The sequence below is a fragment of the Eleutherodactylus coqui genome, chromosome 9, assembly GCF_035609145.1.
Source record: "Eleutherodactylus coqui strain aEleCoq1 chromosome 9, aEleCoq1.hap1, whole genome shotgun sequence".
Taxonomy (NCBI): domain Eukaryota; kingdom Metazoa; phylum Chordata; class Amphibia; order Anura; family Eleutherodactylidae; genus Eleutherodactylus; species Eleutherodactylus coqui.
The window spans coordinates 83,953,195-83,970,575 of NC_089845.1; the positions used below are offsets into that span (position 1 = coordinate 83,953,195).

The 17,381-nt window shown below is 44.8% G+C and overlaps 1 protein-coding gene across 1 annotated transcript in view; it reads left to right on the forward strand.

The window, feature by feature from the left end:
- The window catches only part of B4GALT6 (beta-1,4-galactosyltransferase 6), a 79,887-nt gene that overhangs the window by 42,596 nt on the left and 19,910 nt on the right, over positions 1 to 17,381 (forward strand). Inside the window, exons 2-4 of the mRNA XM_066579641.1 lie at positions 4,075 to 4,191; positions 12,408 to 12,521; positions 13,314 to 13,435. Of these exons, the coding sequence (XP_066435738.1) occupies positions 4,075 to 4,191; positions 12,408 to 12,521; positions 13,314 to 13,435 (353 nt within the window). The remainder of the gene's footprint in view (positions 1 to 4,074; positions 4,192 to 12,407; positions 12,522 to 13,313; positions 13,436 to 17,381) is intronic.

Consider the following 17,381-nt stretch of genomic DNA (forward strand, 5'->3'; position numbering starts at 1 on the left):
ATTGTGCTTGCCAACGTGTGTTTTTATGCGCTGATGTCAGGCGGGTTTTAATACACAAACTGCTCACATCGCTTTTGTGAAATTGCGATCCTCAGGCGCACGTTTCATACGCCTGTACGGGTTGCATTTGGGTGCCGTGTGATGCCTTTTTATGTCCCCCTCTAAATGTAGATTTCATATTTGCGCGCATCACTTTGCACAAAGCTCGTGTGAGAATATCGCTCGTGTGAATGAGCCCTAGAGGTGGTTTCACATCTGCCCTTGCGGTTCTGTTTTCCTGGTCTGTTCAGAGAACTGAAAAGGGGAATCCCTGCGGCCAAGCGGCTCCTTCTTGGGACGGAACTGTACCATACCAAACAGACCCCATTGACTACAATGGGGTCCATTCGCTTTTTGCACCAGATCTGCGACGAGACCTCTGACTGGATGTTCCACCGCAGATGAGAAACCGGTGTAATTCACCTATAGAATATGTTTGTAGTTTAGATGCTATATGTGACACGCAGTAGGCACTACACCTATATTTCATCACATCAGAAAGATATAGCAAAGACCAAGCTATTTGAAAGCCTCCAGTCGTCATGAATGTGCTTGTAATTGGTTCGTTACTATGAATAATTCGCCGTTATGGGGTATGGCTGGAGTACCTTCCTATACGTTGCCTGCCCTACGCCTTCCTGGGCACTGTGGTTGGGGGTGCCCGGCACGCGCGGCTCGCACCGTGTATACTCGGTGGAATGGGTCATCTTGGGAGACATGTAATTGAGTTACTGTGTGTTTCTGGGCCGCGGGCCAAGGTTTCCAGTTACAAATAACAATGGTCTCGGAGGTACTATCTAATAGTAGCCGGGGGAGGTAAGGCTGGAGCTGAGCAAGAAGAAATCCAGGAAGTCAACCCAACGTGGGATTGCAGGTCTGTCCAAGGAGACTGCAAACCACGTCTGTACGCCGGTGACGCACAAAATCAATAACTCTATCCTAGTCTCTACATGCCGTGTAATTCCCCCCCCCCCCCCCCCCAAATCATGTGAAAAAAATACGCTCAAGTAAAGAAACCCATTGAAATCCATAGGTTCTATCCCCGCGTAGTACACATGCAAAGGTTGTGCACATAATACAGCGCTTCTAATCTGTTTTTATTTTCTGTTTATAGTTTTTTTTAAACTTTTCTTCAATTGTCTTACGTGAGGAGTTATTTTCATGTTCTTCACATTACAATATTTGGCCATTTGCCCAACAAAGTAAAGTCCGCACTTGAATGCCATGTTAAAGTCTACTTTAAAGAGTTCAGTACCTTTTTATTGTAAATCATTTGCTTTACTTATCTTGCTGGGGCTTAATTAAATGATTACGAACAGGAAGGGAAAATCTGCTGGATTCTAGGGAGCAGTGCATTGGTGGTGAGATTACAGTTGCACGTGGGGCACATATCTGTGGATTGGCGCTAAAGCACGGCACAAACTATACAGAACTTACTTAGTGGCCAGCATGTAATACTACTTGTCAGATTTGTCTTATTGGGGTGTCGGGAGTTAGACGGCATGTTGTAGGGACAAGCTGGTCATATTATTAGCCCAAATGGCACAAAAAACCTTGTACAGTTTGGTTAAAGGTGCCCAAGACCCCGTTCAAGTCATGTGACACCTGTCAGCCATGAGACATAAGGGTGCTTTCACGCGGGTAGAATTGGCCCGTACAATGCACCAACAGACTTAAAATGCTGCTGCTGAATTCTCCTACACAATCCGCATAGTTCCCGCATCTTGCGGTGTGTGATCCGGGCTAATTTCTTGCACCCTACTGGTATTGGTTTAATGGATGTGGCCTGGCATTTGATAACGTATCTGTTAAAGCAACCCTCCGGTTTGGGGAAAAAAGTCTGTCCTGGAGCAGGAGGCGAAGGCATATTACTTGCACTTGTTCTTCCCTACCGACTCTGTTCCTGTGGTTCGAGATGCACTGCTCTCTCATTGGCCAATCCAATCACTCAACAGCACTGGCCAATTGGAGAGCAGTTAGCGCTTTTGGTAGTTGAATGCTACCAATACACTGTAAGGATTAGGTAGTCTGAAGATTGTGTTCGGCATCTTGGACAACAGAAAACAGAAATTCCTAGGGTGGAATTTTGTCACCAAACTGGAGGGTCACTTTAAAAAGGAGCAGTTTACACCCTCCGGGTGATGATGCCAGTGTTGGACATCTGTTGAGCACATCCGGCAACCATAGGCTTTCATGGGAAATGTGCAACTTGTATGTCGTGAAACGCTATTGGAAAGCTCATAACATATCCATTTAATGGATGCCTGTGAAGGACGCCATACAGTGGAAATATTAGCTACCTCTGTAGCGCCTTATTTTTTTTTTAAATAGTGTAAAGCTTATACTCTTAACATAGTATGGTCGTCATTGCTACTTTTTTCAGTCTCCAATGTAGCGCTATGGACACATTTAGCATTTAGTACATTGTGGGCTTTCCTACTGTAGATGTAAAGTTTAGTTAAAAAATAATAGTGCTGTGTACAGACCCCAATGCAGAATACAGAACTAAAGCCCATGCAATAGCAAAGTCTGATGCCCACCACTGCTCGACTGGCAAGACCCTGAGTATGCTGATAAACCTTCTGTAATACCCCATCCTAAAACTGTTCTCTTACTAGACTAAGCGTTGTCATTGTGGATGATTATATTCGTTACTAAGAAACGGAGCATTAATTTCTAATCTGTGACCCATTAGGTGAATAAGTAACATTGTAACAAGAGTGTTTACACTCCTTCTCTTGTCGGAGACGTAATGATTTATCACTGTGTAATTGCTGAGGACATGAAAGAACGTAAACCGTGGCGTTGGAACAGCCTAAAAAAATGGATATTCAAAAGTGCCAAGCTTTTCAGTAATATTATGCATCAGGCATGACCCGTGGGTGGGTGGAAGGCTAGCAACATGGAGCATGTGGTCAGAGGGTGGAAGACTAGAGGCAGGGAGTGCGTGGTGCCAGGGTGGAAGGCTAGAGACTGGGGAGCATGTGGTCCCAGGGTGGAAGGCTAGAGACTGGGGAGCGCGTGGTCCCAGGGTGGAAGACTAGAGGCAGGGAGTGCGTGGTCCCAGGGTGGAAGGCTAGAGACTGGGGAGCACGTGGTCCCAGGGTGGAAGGCTAGAGACTGGGGAGCGCGTGGTCCCAGGGTGGAAGGCTAGAGACTGGGGAGCTGGGGAGCGTGTGGTCCCAGGGTGGAAGGCTAGAGACTGGGGAGTGCGTGGTCCCAGGGTGGAAGGCTAGAGACTGGGGAGCGCGTGGTCCCAGGGTGGAAGGCTAGAGACTGGGGAGCGCGTGGTCCCAGGGTGGAAGGCTAGAGACTGGGGAGCGCGTGGTCCCAGGGTGGAAGGCTAGAGACATGGAGCCTGTTACAATGGATGCAGATACTTTTATTGGCAAGGCTATAGGTGCTTTTAAATGAGCCGATTCTCGTTTGAACGAGCGAGTGACATCATCAACTTGTTCGCCCTCCTGTAGACAGGCAGACACGTCGTTGGCTCGTTCAAATGAGTATCATTCAGTCTTTCACACTCTCTGTATAAGTGAATGAGAACGACTGAACAATAAGTGAATGAGCCAACCATGATGCCTGCCTGAAATGAATGACGAGCGAAAAGCAAACCACTCATTAGTCGTCCGGTTGTTGGCTTGCGTTTAGACCGAACCATTATTGTTCTGGCTAAAAGCACCCTAGGGCATTAATGGGCGCCGGTCATACTGGTTAGCGCCATAGGATGAGTGCACATCCGTATTCTGGATCTTTTTGCTGTTCTATCATAGATATAGTTTTCAATCTATGACTGATCATTACACGTTGGACACCAATGCTGCCTGACGGACCCCGTTGACTTAGAATGGGTTTTACCATGCTGCGCTGTATCAAATTTTTTAAATTATTTTTGTTTGCAAATGTCATTGAATCTGTGAAAGACGCACCAAATGGAGCCTCCAGCACAGATGTGGAAAGGGCAGGGTTCATTCTAAGCATTTCCTCCTGTTAATACATGTAAATGATAAATTCTTCTCTTTTTTTTTTTTATAGCAAACACCTACCTCTTCATGGTGCAAGCCCAAGGTATAATGCTAAGGGACAACGTCCGGACCATTGGACACATGCTTAGACAGTATACCAATAAGAACAGTACGCTCAACGGGACAGGTAAGAGTTTCATCGGAGGTTTTCTTGTAAAGCATCTTGTAAATTCAGATGTGACTGCTGTTAAAGGGGATCTTCAGTGATCAGCTGTACCTGTAACCCTGATGAAATAGAATGATGATGCCAACGTGAAAAGAGCCTAAAGGTGCTCTTACACATTAGACTAAAGTTGATGGAAATGGATGATTTCAACCAAAATGCTTGATCTTCAAGTGAAATTTAAAGGGATTATTTATATTCTAATAGTCTGGTCAGGATAGTGGGTACGGGGAATGTTTTACAACTTGCCAATATGCAGACTTTAGAAGAACAGCAAAGTTTTTCCTACTTTCTGAAGCCACGCCCCATATATCTTCTCCTCAGACCACTGCCGCACCGTCCTGCTAATGGCTACTGATGGAGAGGCATGTGATGCAATCCCATCCTACTTGTTTAGGTCCTTTGTCCAGGAAGAAGAATGGTACGGGCACCCTACATCTCAGTGGGAGCTGCTGATTGATGGGATTGCATCATATGCCCCTCCATCAGTGGCTATTCGCAGGACTGAGCTCCTGACTGACTCCATATAAGATGACCAACCCCTTTAACAATGAACAATCGTTCTTGGCTGACGACACCCCAGAAATGAACTGGGAAGAAGAGCGATCAGAGCAGCACCCCAAAACATAGACTTGCTTGAGAACTGTACTGAACCCACACATAAATTGGTACCACTGCTGTACAGTTTGTTTTTGGCCTGCAACTTTTTAAGTATGGTTGCTCTTCATCAACAATATGTTGAACTTGGAGAATGAGAGAAAGAGGCCTGGCCAAGGCTCAGAAATGCCAGGCGTAGAATGTAAGTAGAAGGGATTGTGTGTGCCAGCTGGACAAATACCATTTTGAAGGAATTCCATACTTTGGTGTGCTGCTCCAACGTCCCTTCTGGTTTGGAACTGTATTGTATGGGTAGTAGTCAACCCAAGCAGAGCATGCAGCCACCCATCCAGAAGACAAGCTGTGCTGCCTGGCACCTCTGTTTGGACTCCTCTGCAAAGAAGTCCGATGTTTGGAATCCTTTGATGGACCAAAGATATATTTTTTGTAAGAATAAAAATAATTTTTTTTTGTCCATTATGGCTCCCAAAAAAGCCTTTTTGCCCGTCACCTGGCATCATTGAACATTTATGACCAGTATGAACGACTGTAACAGGCAATATGGATTAAAACCTGCATCAGCAAAATGATTGTTTACCAGACGGTTGTTCGACCATCAACCTACTTCCATCCAATGTATGTGGTTACCTTTTAGGCCTCGTGTCCACAGACACGCACGGTTTCCAAGTGTGGAATCCCGCAGCGGTTTCCACCTGTGCCCGCAGCCATGAAGACTAAAAAACATTTTCTTACTTTTACGAAGCCGTTGCGGCTCTTCTCTGCACTTGGCATGGTGGCCGGCGTCACGCACGCATGCGCAGTACTTTTTTTTTTTTTAAACTCCTGCTTTCCCACGTATCCACAGCACGTCCACAGTGTCAGCTGCGGGTGTGCATTCGATCGGATCGCTTCCATTGACTTTAACGGAAGCCGTCAGTGCAGGATACATGGAAAAATGGTGCATGCTGCGATTTATTTTCCTGCGCGTGCGATCCGCACTTCGGGAAAAAATGACATCCGCATGCTTTTAATTATTTTGCGGATGCTAATGCATACCTACGGCCAGCTTTACCTTGCGGATCTCCCGCGCAGGTTCCGCAAATGGAATCCGCCCGTGGACATTGGACCTTAAGGTTCAATAAAAGTAAACGTTTTTCTGTAAACCATGCGTTCATTACATTACATTTTAAAGGCACCCATCACTTTTGATAGCAGTTACTATACAAGGCCCATATAGACTCCAAGTTTCTGGATATAGCTTTATATGTTGTAAAAGCTTTCTTTGTATCGGGAAATAAAGGGGGTGCACTTTTTGAAAGCTATTTTAATCCTCTTTTTGTGGTTTGAAGCGCAAGAAGGGCCGTGAAAGTTCTTCTGAGGGGGTCATAGACACTTATGGTGCATCCTATAGCTGACCAGCCTACTTGATGAATCCTGACATAAGGTGTTAAGAAACTTGTACATATTTTGCTCCTGATGTAAACTTGAGACTTCCCTAAGTTATCCGGAAAGACAGAGTGGAGAAAACCAGTGACTGACCTATTCACATACGGGTATCAGTACGATATGGAACGACTATGCTTCAAATGAGTGAAGATGAACCAACTGCGAACGAGAAACAAACCATCATTGCCTTGTTCACTTATCGTTCAGTTTAAACAGCGCTCGTTCAGTCTCTCATAGACTTGAACAATGCTCATCTGAACGAGCCAACGATGTATCTAGCTGTCTAAATAGGCGGAACGAACGCGAATGAGCTAGCAATTACATCATTCGTTCAAATGAGAATCGTCTCGTCTAAAGGCACCCTAGTAGAGTCTAGTAATTCTACTAGAGGGACTCTTATAGAGACAACCCCTGTCTATATGCTCTATAGGGTATCGTTCTCACTTTTCTGATCTGGCTTGGGCCTATAGAATATGGCCGGCATACAACCATACCTCCCACTATTTGCTGATCCATAGGAAATCTATGGCCGGACGGAACATCCTTAGCGGTTATTGCTTTAGTATAACAAGAATGGTAACAAGAAGACGTGTTATTAACTTTTACCATGAGCAGAAGTCATCTCCAAGGAATGTGGAAGGAGCAATCCTTAGGAGTTCTTCTGTAGTATCTTCCTGTGTGTTGTATTCCCTGAGGAATAATACAATGAATGTGGCTCGTCATAAAAATATGTTGGCTGTATGCCTTCTCACAGAGGTACATCCAGCTAGTAATGACGGCGCACTTGTTAGGACCTGCATGTCAGGCATCCAATGGAAGAGGGAAATTGCATGGTTATTCCAAACGTTACTATTTAACCTTTGATAATGATTGCTTGCCTTTAGGATAGGCCAATAAAAGATTCTTTAAAACCTTATTAACCCCATGATACAAATGCATAATTAAGTCTATAAATACTGCGCGTACTCTTGGGCTTTAGAGTTAGACAGCAAGTATTCCAGTACTCAATTTGTAGATTCAAACTCTGATATTCATGATACCACATATATAGATGAGATCCCAGGGGCTTCAGACGATGCTCTGATAGTGTACTATCCCCGTAGGAAGCCCTATAATCGCCCTACCTATCTGTGGAGTGATCACCGTGACAAGAGCGCCCCCACTTCATGGAGGCTGAGCCTGCTGTAACTCTACACTGCATCCAATCCCAATACGTTTCTTTCATGTAGATAGTCACTGGGATCATCAGGCGATACTCAGGGTATGGAGGGACATGAGAAACTCAGCCACTATCCCCCAGAGATGTGGACATCAACCTTTAAATAAAGGTTTACACTTCTAAGGGGGTATACTTTTGCAGGGATATATGGGCTTTAGGATAGGCCATCAATATTAGTAGGGGTCTGACTCCCAGCACCTCTTCTGATCAATGCACGGAAGGGCTGCAAGCTCTGTCTCTTCTATATTGTTTACCAGGCACAGCTCTGTACATCTCATAGTGGCCTTGTCTGGAATTGCAGCTCATTCCCATTCGACTGAAAGGAACTGAGCTGGTAGTACCAGGTACAATCCATATACAATGTACCGAGCTGTGCCAGTAAGCCTTGAAGGAGGTGCAGCACTTGCCATTATGTCTCCAGCTGTTCAGTTTCAAACAGATCTAATATTAATGGCCTGTTTGAAATGATACCATCAAAATCCTGGAAAACCTCTCTTACCCCTTCTCACCCCATGACACACGTGTACATCAAGGCTTTGAAGGGTCCATGTGAAATGCTCCAGATTTACAGCATATGGATGACGTGGGCTCAGGGACTAAGCCCGTGCCATCCTCTGCAAACGCTGGCAGCGACTCAGCCTCCCACTGCAACAGCGGGGATCGGCAAGGGTAGGTGTACCTATTATTGCCGTTAACGCCTTACATGCCGCAATCAATATTGATCACTGCATGTATGGCGATCATAGAGGAGGAAGCTCCCTCTGTGATGTAAAAAAAAAACACAACAAAAGTAGTTTAAATAAGTCTTATGTACCAATAAAAACTACAGCGCATCACACAAAGAACAAGCCCTCATATGGCTTTGTTGACAGAAAATTGACCCCAGTTGGCACTACATAAAGGCCCTCTCACATGGGCATTTTCTTCTAGGCTGCGGGCTATATCCTGCACGAGGTGCACGCAGCTGTGCCCAATGCAGTGTGTGTACTGCTGCGTGCCAACAAATCCCCGTAGACTGTGTATTAACGGTCAAGGTAGTGCATGTTGCACGCTGCGTGTGCGAGGCACCATCAAAAGTAACGCAAAATTAGTTACTGCCTATTATGCGTGCAAATCCCATGTATGTAATATGCGGTAAAAACCGCTTGTGAGAGCCGTAAAGGAGCAGGTGAGGTGGCGGAGTGGCCATAGATGCATGATGGTAGCCAGTGCCTGGTGACTAGCCATAAAAAAAGGTCCCTGGCAACCTGTTTAAAGGCAGGAGAAAATTGATTTGTTGAGTTCTCTTAGGTACAAGACTTGCCTGATGGCTCCAGGATTTATCAGCGCTGAATGAACTTTGAGACTATTAAATCCTGCCTTGGCGTCGTACGTGGGATATTCGATAGCTTGTCTGATAGAACTTTGTTTAATGACCCTTTGATCAAACTTTTGTTCTCTATCAATCTCTGGTATAGAACAAGCCCTCACCCCTTTGGACTTTGTTTCATAGTGTAATAACAGAATTCTTTTCACTATGCAATCACTATTACTAATTAAAGTCGTTGTTTCATCAAGGCCGTCCCTCGGTAATGCGCTATTAGGACATATACATGGGAGAGGGCAGAGCGACGGTAAAGATCAGTCACTCTGGTGGGCCTCGCTTATCGGTGTAGTATGGGGTCTGTTCATTTAGACGGGTTATGCCACCAAAGGACTTATTCCCTATCCACTATGTCTGATCGGTGAGGGTACAACTTCCCTCCAGTCATGAGAATGGAAGTTCCAAGTGTGCCCGAATGAATGGAGTGGTGGTCCATTTATTTCACTGGGACCGCTGCTTGAACTCGGCTATCTCTGAGGGACAAGCCCTTTAATACTACAGCTCAATGTATGGCCAGATGAAAGTATGTGTAGTGATTGGCTGATGTACGAAGGGGTTGTCGGGATAGGACATCTGTATATTGTAAAATTTACACTATATAGATGAGCGCTCTAATTATTTCCCAGTATGTGGGACTGTATATGCTGGGCTGCTTTTTGTGTATGTTCATATACAAAAGTTATACAGTCGGGAGCGCGGCTCTTCCCAGAGGTTGTTCCCGATTTAAGGCCATGGTTTGATGCAGTCCGTGGACTACATGGTCCGTAAGTTGCCTTATTTCCTGTTTAAACTGCTGAAAACTAAATTCAATCACCAAATCTACTTAAAAGGGGTTGTATCAAAAACAACTTTTCTCACCCATCTACGGGATAGGTGAGAAGTCTGATTGGTGGGCTTAGGGCTCCCACACACCTTCGTTTTTTTAACACACATGTCAATGGGACTTTCTAATGTTAAAAGCGCATCACAGGTTGGTGCTTAGCGATTTTTATGTGATGCATTTTTAACGTTAGAAAGTCCCATTGACATTTGCGGTAAAAAACGCAAGTGTGTGCGAGCCCTTAGACTCCCCTCGATCCTGAGATCAGGGGTCCTGTCTCCCTCTCTTCTCTATACTGTGATACAAAGTACAAGCCGAGTGCAAGCACTCTATCTCGGACAGCCCCATTGAAAATGAAGGGAGTGGCACCATGCATGGGCAACTGCCACTCCATTTAATCTGATGTCACGGGGAGGGGGTGCAGTAAGGAGGGGAGGGGAACATGGAGCCCATGTTAAGATTCGTGAAGATCTCAGCACTCATCAGACTTCAGTCGCCTTACCTGTAGATAGGTAATTAAAGCGGTTGTACCAAAAACAGCTTTTAAAGTCCATCTTTTCCTCTGTACACCTACGTATTCTCTATGTAGCATCATCACTGCTTTGGAAGTAACCTCTGCAGATTATCATCTGTGACGGAAGCTGCTGCGGTCACTTAGATCAAGAGAGTACCAATTGGGAAGATTAGCTATCAATTTGTAGGCCTAATGACCCTACCATTTCTAGCAAGAAGTGCTGGCATGCATCTGAAGTAACCAGGCACTGGCGCCAACTGAAGGTCCTCACCACAGATGGCATTGCTACCCATTATCCCTGGTCCTTTACCCCACATCAACAAGGGAATGCCAGAACATTTCCTTCAGCAGCCAGGTCAGATATCCCAGGACATCTCGACTGCAGCACCAACCGTTATAGTTGATTATCGTTTCTGTATGGAAAACCCCTTGACAGATAACGCTATGCGGGTGGCTGGTAGAGCTGTAGTCTGCAGATAACCTGACTTGGCTTACTTGACCATACTTAATATGACTGAATCTTATTTTACCACCTTCCCCCCCTTCTTCCTTCCTTTCACACTTCCCTCCTAGTGTCTGCATGTGTTCCTCTTCCATGTGTTAATACGTGCTGAGGGCATCCTATATACACCTGATACTATGTTGCTACAGCCTATAAAACTATTGTTACAAAGTTCAGCATGAAGATGGAATAAACACAGCGTCTCTTGGGTGTATAATATTTTTGAAAATCAATAAACAATTTAAGAAAAAATAAATGTGAGCTAACTGGAATGGGCCCAATTGAATGAAAATGCATCCCAGTGGTAATGCCGTTTAATAGGCTGTGTCTGAGAGCAGTTACTATATATTAAAGGGATGTTCCTATCTTATAATGTGGTCCCATCACTTTGGTAGGAGTCGTCTGTGTTAGACCTGCACTGATGCTGAGAATGATGGGGCTGCAGTCCCTGCGCAGCAGCACTCCTAGCCACCTGGCCGGACAGGGAACTGCAGCATGGCCTCATTTACTTTATTTTTTATTTCCAGTTTAAATTGATGTATACCATACAAGTGGATATATTCATCTAGGGTCCTAATCTACTCTAGTAAGACTACGCAGGCTATGTTTTACATTAGTGGTCCCCTAACATATAGTGGTCGTCCCCGTACCTATGAATGTTATGTGTTCAAAAATATTGTATGTTGAAACCGTAACTGTATGGAAAACTGGCGAGTGGTTCCAAAGCCCCCAAAATGTCAACCAAAAGTAATACAAAGTGAAGATTAAAGAAAATTAAGCAAATAAGTAATACGGATAAAGCAAGTTCTTGCATATAAAAGCCAGAAAGAGCAGCCTGAAGGCAGAAATTGCTTCCCATGTAGAAGATGGGAGCTTCTTCAGGGTCCTCTACAGATCACATAGTGTACCAGAAAATAACATGGGGCCGCCCACCGCTGGTGTCCGTAGGCGCCGCTCATCCTAAGGTCAGGCTCAGAGAACAGGTTAGATACCAAATGTGAGAGTCCCGCCATCGGATTCCGGCTGTGAGCCCGGCCAGTCGCCCTAAATGATCTGTATTACGATTGCCCGCGGTGGCTTGCAGGCGGTCATGAGCAGTACTGTTGTTTTTCTCTCTCCATTGTTTGTATTTCCCGCAAAGTGATGACATGGGTACCTGTAGGGACTGCAGGTCGGACACTTCCATTGACTTCAATGGAGGCCATCCGCAGCAAAATAGACCATGATACCATTTTTCTTTTGCTCGTGGAATATGTCATTTGTATCTGTGAGTGTGAAGGAAAAATCAAAAGTACATGTCTTTCAGTGACTGCGTTTTGCCACGAAAATCCACGCAGATGGTGATTGTGGATTCTGCAATTAGAATCGGTTTGTGTGAGACCCCCCCCACCCCTACAGTGCTGTTGAGCGCACTACTGGGAAGCGACCAGTGCTTGTACTTCACTTATACAGGTGTTCTACCAGTGAAATGCCCGTGCTGATTGGCTGAATGTTTCAGTGATGTGCGCGTGCCGCAGATCCGGGCTGTCTGCCGCATTGCATATTGCATCTGATATCAAGTTAGAATGGTCTGGGGAAGACCATTAACTGTTGAAAATATTGTAACCTGTACTTTTATGGTACTTCAGCTACCCAGACATTGAAGAAGGTTCACTGTATTAGTCTCAATAGTTTAACATGGTTTTGGTCCTTAATTTGATTCTTTGTTTTTCCCCTCAGACTATCCAGATGGTACAAACTCGACAGATTTCACTGCACAGTCAACCATGTATCTGCCGGAAAACTTTACAATCTCTCCACACCTTCCGTGCCCAGAGAAGCTGCCTTTTATGCGTATGTATTTTAATGCTCTGCGTTAGGCTTTAGCCGTGAATTTCCATGATCCAAAATACTATATGGACCACTGTACCAAAGATTGTCCTAGTCAGCAAAGTTCCTCTGATGTGTTTCCCTGGATAAACCTCAGCTCATCAGGGAGGTTAATTATGAATAAACCAAGACACAAGAAGCAAATGGTGTCAGACAGCTATGTAAATCTCCTCATCAGGTGCTCCTTGTGTGCCCCATATACTGCCTCAGAGCTTGCTCATACATAGTTATCAGATCTCCTGATAGAGAATGACTAGGTCACAGCAAAAGCCTTGTTTGATCAGCATACGATTTTGGTTACCAAAGTGCCTTTTGCAAGTGTTGGAAACCCCCTTTAAGGCTGCGTTCAGACATGGCGGATTTTGCTGCGGATCAGCGCCAAAATCGGCACCATTTCATGTAGAGATTTTGATGTGCATTTGCAGCAGATCTTCACCCCTGTAATTGGAAGGGTGAGTCTGTGGAAAGTCTGCAGTAAGTATGCTAATTGTGAACTCATTATAACTTTACAACACATGGTTTAGAATCCATTTAAAGGGAACCTGTCAGCATGAACGGGCAGGCATCATGTTATAGAGCCTGCCATGGCCTCAGCTTTCCTTCTTTATTACTGGACCACTCCCACTAATAAAAGAATATATACAATTAACTTCGCCTAAGGTGAACTTCATCTTTACAAGTACTTATGCACACTATAAAATTAAATTACCGAAAAAAAGTGTAATATAAACTCCTAACTGGAATTGTTGCCGGCAGGTGGATCTACTGACATCAATATGAGCGAGATCACATTAGAAGAAATTCATCAGCAATTTTCTGACCTGGGTATTGGGCCAGGAGGGCACTGGAAACCTACTGACTGCACGCCCCGCTGGAAGGTGAGAGGACGTATTATAGCGGTATATTACTGATGAGCGGTGTCACCAGGCGTCACCCAGCTGGCAACTACACAAGCAGGGAATTGCAATACTTATTAAGTATATATTGTCAGAATGCCCACCTACACTTTGACGTGGTTCATGTACCTTCTCAAGTTCCATTTACATGGTACGACCGTTGTCTAAACGACGGCACGAGTGCTGACGTCACCGCTAAGGTCGTCTGCCCTCGTGCGGAGCATTTAGACTGGCAGACCGGATGGCGGGCTTCTCGCACAGGGCTTCACATTTACTTTTTTAATACTTACCCGCTTCCTGTTATGTTGCTGTTGATTGGGCATCAGACTCCCTTCTGCAATGTATGGGCACTTGCGGGATGCAGAGGTGAACCTGATGAATGCAGCAGACTGCCACTTCCTGGGTATGGGAAGGCTGGCGAGTATAAGCATACCTCCAGACTCGGTGGCCATAAACTTACTTTCTGTTGCTCTAAAGTCCCGACGGACTCCCTATATGGGTATAATCATTCCAATTCCTGCAATCCAGTGAGAACCTAAATTATCGTTAACTGTAAATGCATGCATCGACGGAATGGCGAACAATAATTCATTCGCTTATTGGTCATCATACAGTTTATGCATGCATGAAAACTGAACACCAATCGGCCCGTGTAAGGGAATGTTCACACATAGCAGAAAGTGTCATGGAGCGTTCGCAATGCACATGCAACACCAAATTCAGCTTCACAGCGGAAAACCTGTCTTAATCTGCGCCATCGGTGGAGATTGTGATCCGGTTTTTGTTGCGCCTCCACAGCAGATTTCACACTTTCAGGGTGCGGGCAGACGAGCGTAGGCGTATTTACGTTCGCACGAGCGCAACGTATAATTGCCCGAGCGATCGTTTTTCACCGATCACGACCAGAGCTAGAAAGCGTATTTTCGTTTGTTCCTACTTTGCAAACGGTCTTTTCGGCGATCGAATATGCGTTGGCGCGTATTTCGGTCGCATATGTTCCGTTTTTTTTCGAATTGCCGTTTTTACGCGCCGTAAAATCGCCCATGTGAACGAATACATTCGAAACCATTGCCTCAGATGGTCACGTATATACGTTTGGTCGCAAAAACGCGCCGTTTATGCGCTCGTCTGCCCGCACCCTCAGTTGGAGCTAATCAGACATAGGTAATTATAAGAAGTATTCTAATTGCTACCTAAGCTGGAGATTCCACATTACATCTATGGGTCATAGTAATAACTCTCCAAAAATAGGCCTTAGAGATAATTACCGAAGGTATTCAGGTGAACTCTATAATTAGCAGAAAAGTGATGGTATGTCATACATAGAACCATAGAATGGAAGAGTTGGAAGGGACCAGATGTCTGTTCAGCCTTTGTTTGAACACTTCCATTGAAGGAGAACTCACCACCTCCTGTGGTAACCTGTTCCACTCATTGATCACCCTCACTGTCAAAGTTTTTTTCTAATATCTAATCTGTGTCTCCTCCCTTTCAGTTTCATCCCATTGCTTCTAGTCTTTCCTTGTGCAAATGAGACTAGGGCTGATCCCTCTGCAATGTGACATCCCTTCAGATATTTGTGGACACCTATTAAGTCTCCTCTCAGCCTTCTTTTTTACAAGCTTAGCATTCCCAGATCTTTTAACGGTTCTTCATAGGACATGATTTGCAGACTGCTCACCATCTTAGTAACTCTTCTCTGAACTTGCTCCAGTTTGTCTGTCTTTTTTAAAGTGGGGTGCCCAGAACTGGACACAGTATTCCAGATGAGGTCTAACTAGGGAAGAGTAGAGAAGGATAATTACCTCACGTGATCTAGACTTTATGCTTCTCTTAATACATCCCAGAATTGTGTTTGAACATGAGTCAACAATGTGATGCAGCAGCCAAAAAGCCAGTCTATGATCTATTAGAATACCCGAGTCTTTTTCACATGTGCTTCTGCTTAGCCCAATTCCTCCCATTCTGTATGTGCTTTTTTCATTTTTCTTGCCCAGATGTAGGACTTTGCATTTTTCCTTGTTAAATACCATTCTGTTAATTGCCGCCCACTGTTGAAGCTTTTCTGGATCTTTTTGAATACTCCCTCTCTTCCCTAGTGTTAGTTATCCCTCCTAGCTTAGTGTCATCAGCAAATTTGATCAGTTTCCCATTAATTCCCTTCTCCCATACATGCAGTGACTGACTGCTGTCCTGGATGTATGATGCCATGTGACTATATTTCTGATGCCTAGACAAGTCTTGGGCAGTGGGCTATTCTACGACAAGTAGCAGGATTCGGCGCAAGTGTTTCTGCCTGCAGTTGCGCTGTGTATTGTAGAAGGACAAATTGCCTTTACATAATTTCCCATTTATCTGTCATATTCCCCTCTAATAATCCAGGGAAGGTTTTAGGATAAGCACTTGATCCGTCTTTGCTGTAATCTGATTTTTGATGTCACAGTCATGGTCATAAAGTGGATTATTTAACATGCAGATCTGTGTTTTGCGGCTTTTCCGGTCGATGTTTAATGAACATTACTTTGTGGTTTTGGCTGTAATTGTTAATCTTGGCCCCTGTGAATTCTGGAGACTTAAATTGTTGAAAGTTTTCTACCAATATTTATTTTTACAAAATATCACATTTGTTTTTTACATGATGTCAAGAATAAAGTGTCTCAGGTCCATGGGCGTTTTTCACGTTATATTACGCACGATGCACAGTCGCGTGATACGCGGTGATTGGAGTCAATTAAAGTAATTGGCCTTTCATTGATCCATGCAGATGAGCGTGAAGACACATGCGAGAAATGGATCACAGTATGCTCTATTTCTCGGCATACCACGCAGTGTGAACCTTATACATGGTATAGGCAGTGTATGCAGCACTGTCCTCACGCAATACATTGCGCATGGGAGGCGGTTCATACACAACTCAGTTACAGAACGAGGAATTAAAAAAAAATCATCACAACGCCACGGAAATGCACATGGATGAGTGAATGAAGGCGGAGTGGAGCGGGGATTGTTCCTGCCCACCGACCGGCATTCACAGTAAACAGGCAGTCGTTCATAGATGGATAAAAAAATGAAAAGAGGGGACATAAGCAAACAAAAACCAGAAAGAATGGACATATATTTACTATTGTGCTAACATAGAAGGGCAGGTAATATGCCATATCCCTCAGCATGCAGACAGCCCAACTATCAGGAGGTGCAAGGTACTGATAAACAACCGCTCACACATCTTCCCTATATGGAGGCGGCTGCCCAGTACTATACTTGCATATAAGTAAAACATACACAGGGTGTCAGGCCACATAGTGCGTGTAGTGCACCATGCAGGCTTACAGCCTGTTCGTGACGCCATATCTCAATCCACGGGCTGCCCTGCACTCCATAGGTAAACCGCACTGGCACTCCCCCAGCGTTCAAAGCTGCACTTCATGTTATTAATACGTATCAACAATTCTCAATAAATATGAGGTATTGGTTAATATTTTGGCCAATATGGGTCCAGAGCATTGGGCCCCCACTGAGCAACTATTGACCTATCCTCAAAAATGGATCGTTATTCGTTCAGACTTTGACATCCCCTTTAAGGATAATACTGATTCCCTGGTTATTGGGGTCTGATGTCCAACATGTCCCCAGTTGCTGCTAGTAAACCACTAATATTTGGGCATGACCATATAAGATAACACTTCCTCAAGGTTACCCCCACACTTGGGTTGAAGATCAGGTAATTAGTCAGGCTGATATTTATAAAGTCTTTTCTGTGACATAGGGCCGTCCGCACACCAACAAGTTGGATTCTGCATGCGTGAGCCCGCAGCGGAATCTGGGCCTGTGCTGGGCCGGTGACCCCGCGTACATGTCCTCTAGCTTCTTCATGTGTACTGTGGATGGTCCGCACGGCTCGTCATCAGACATGCGCAGTAAGGTTTTT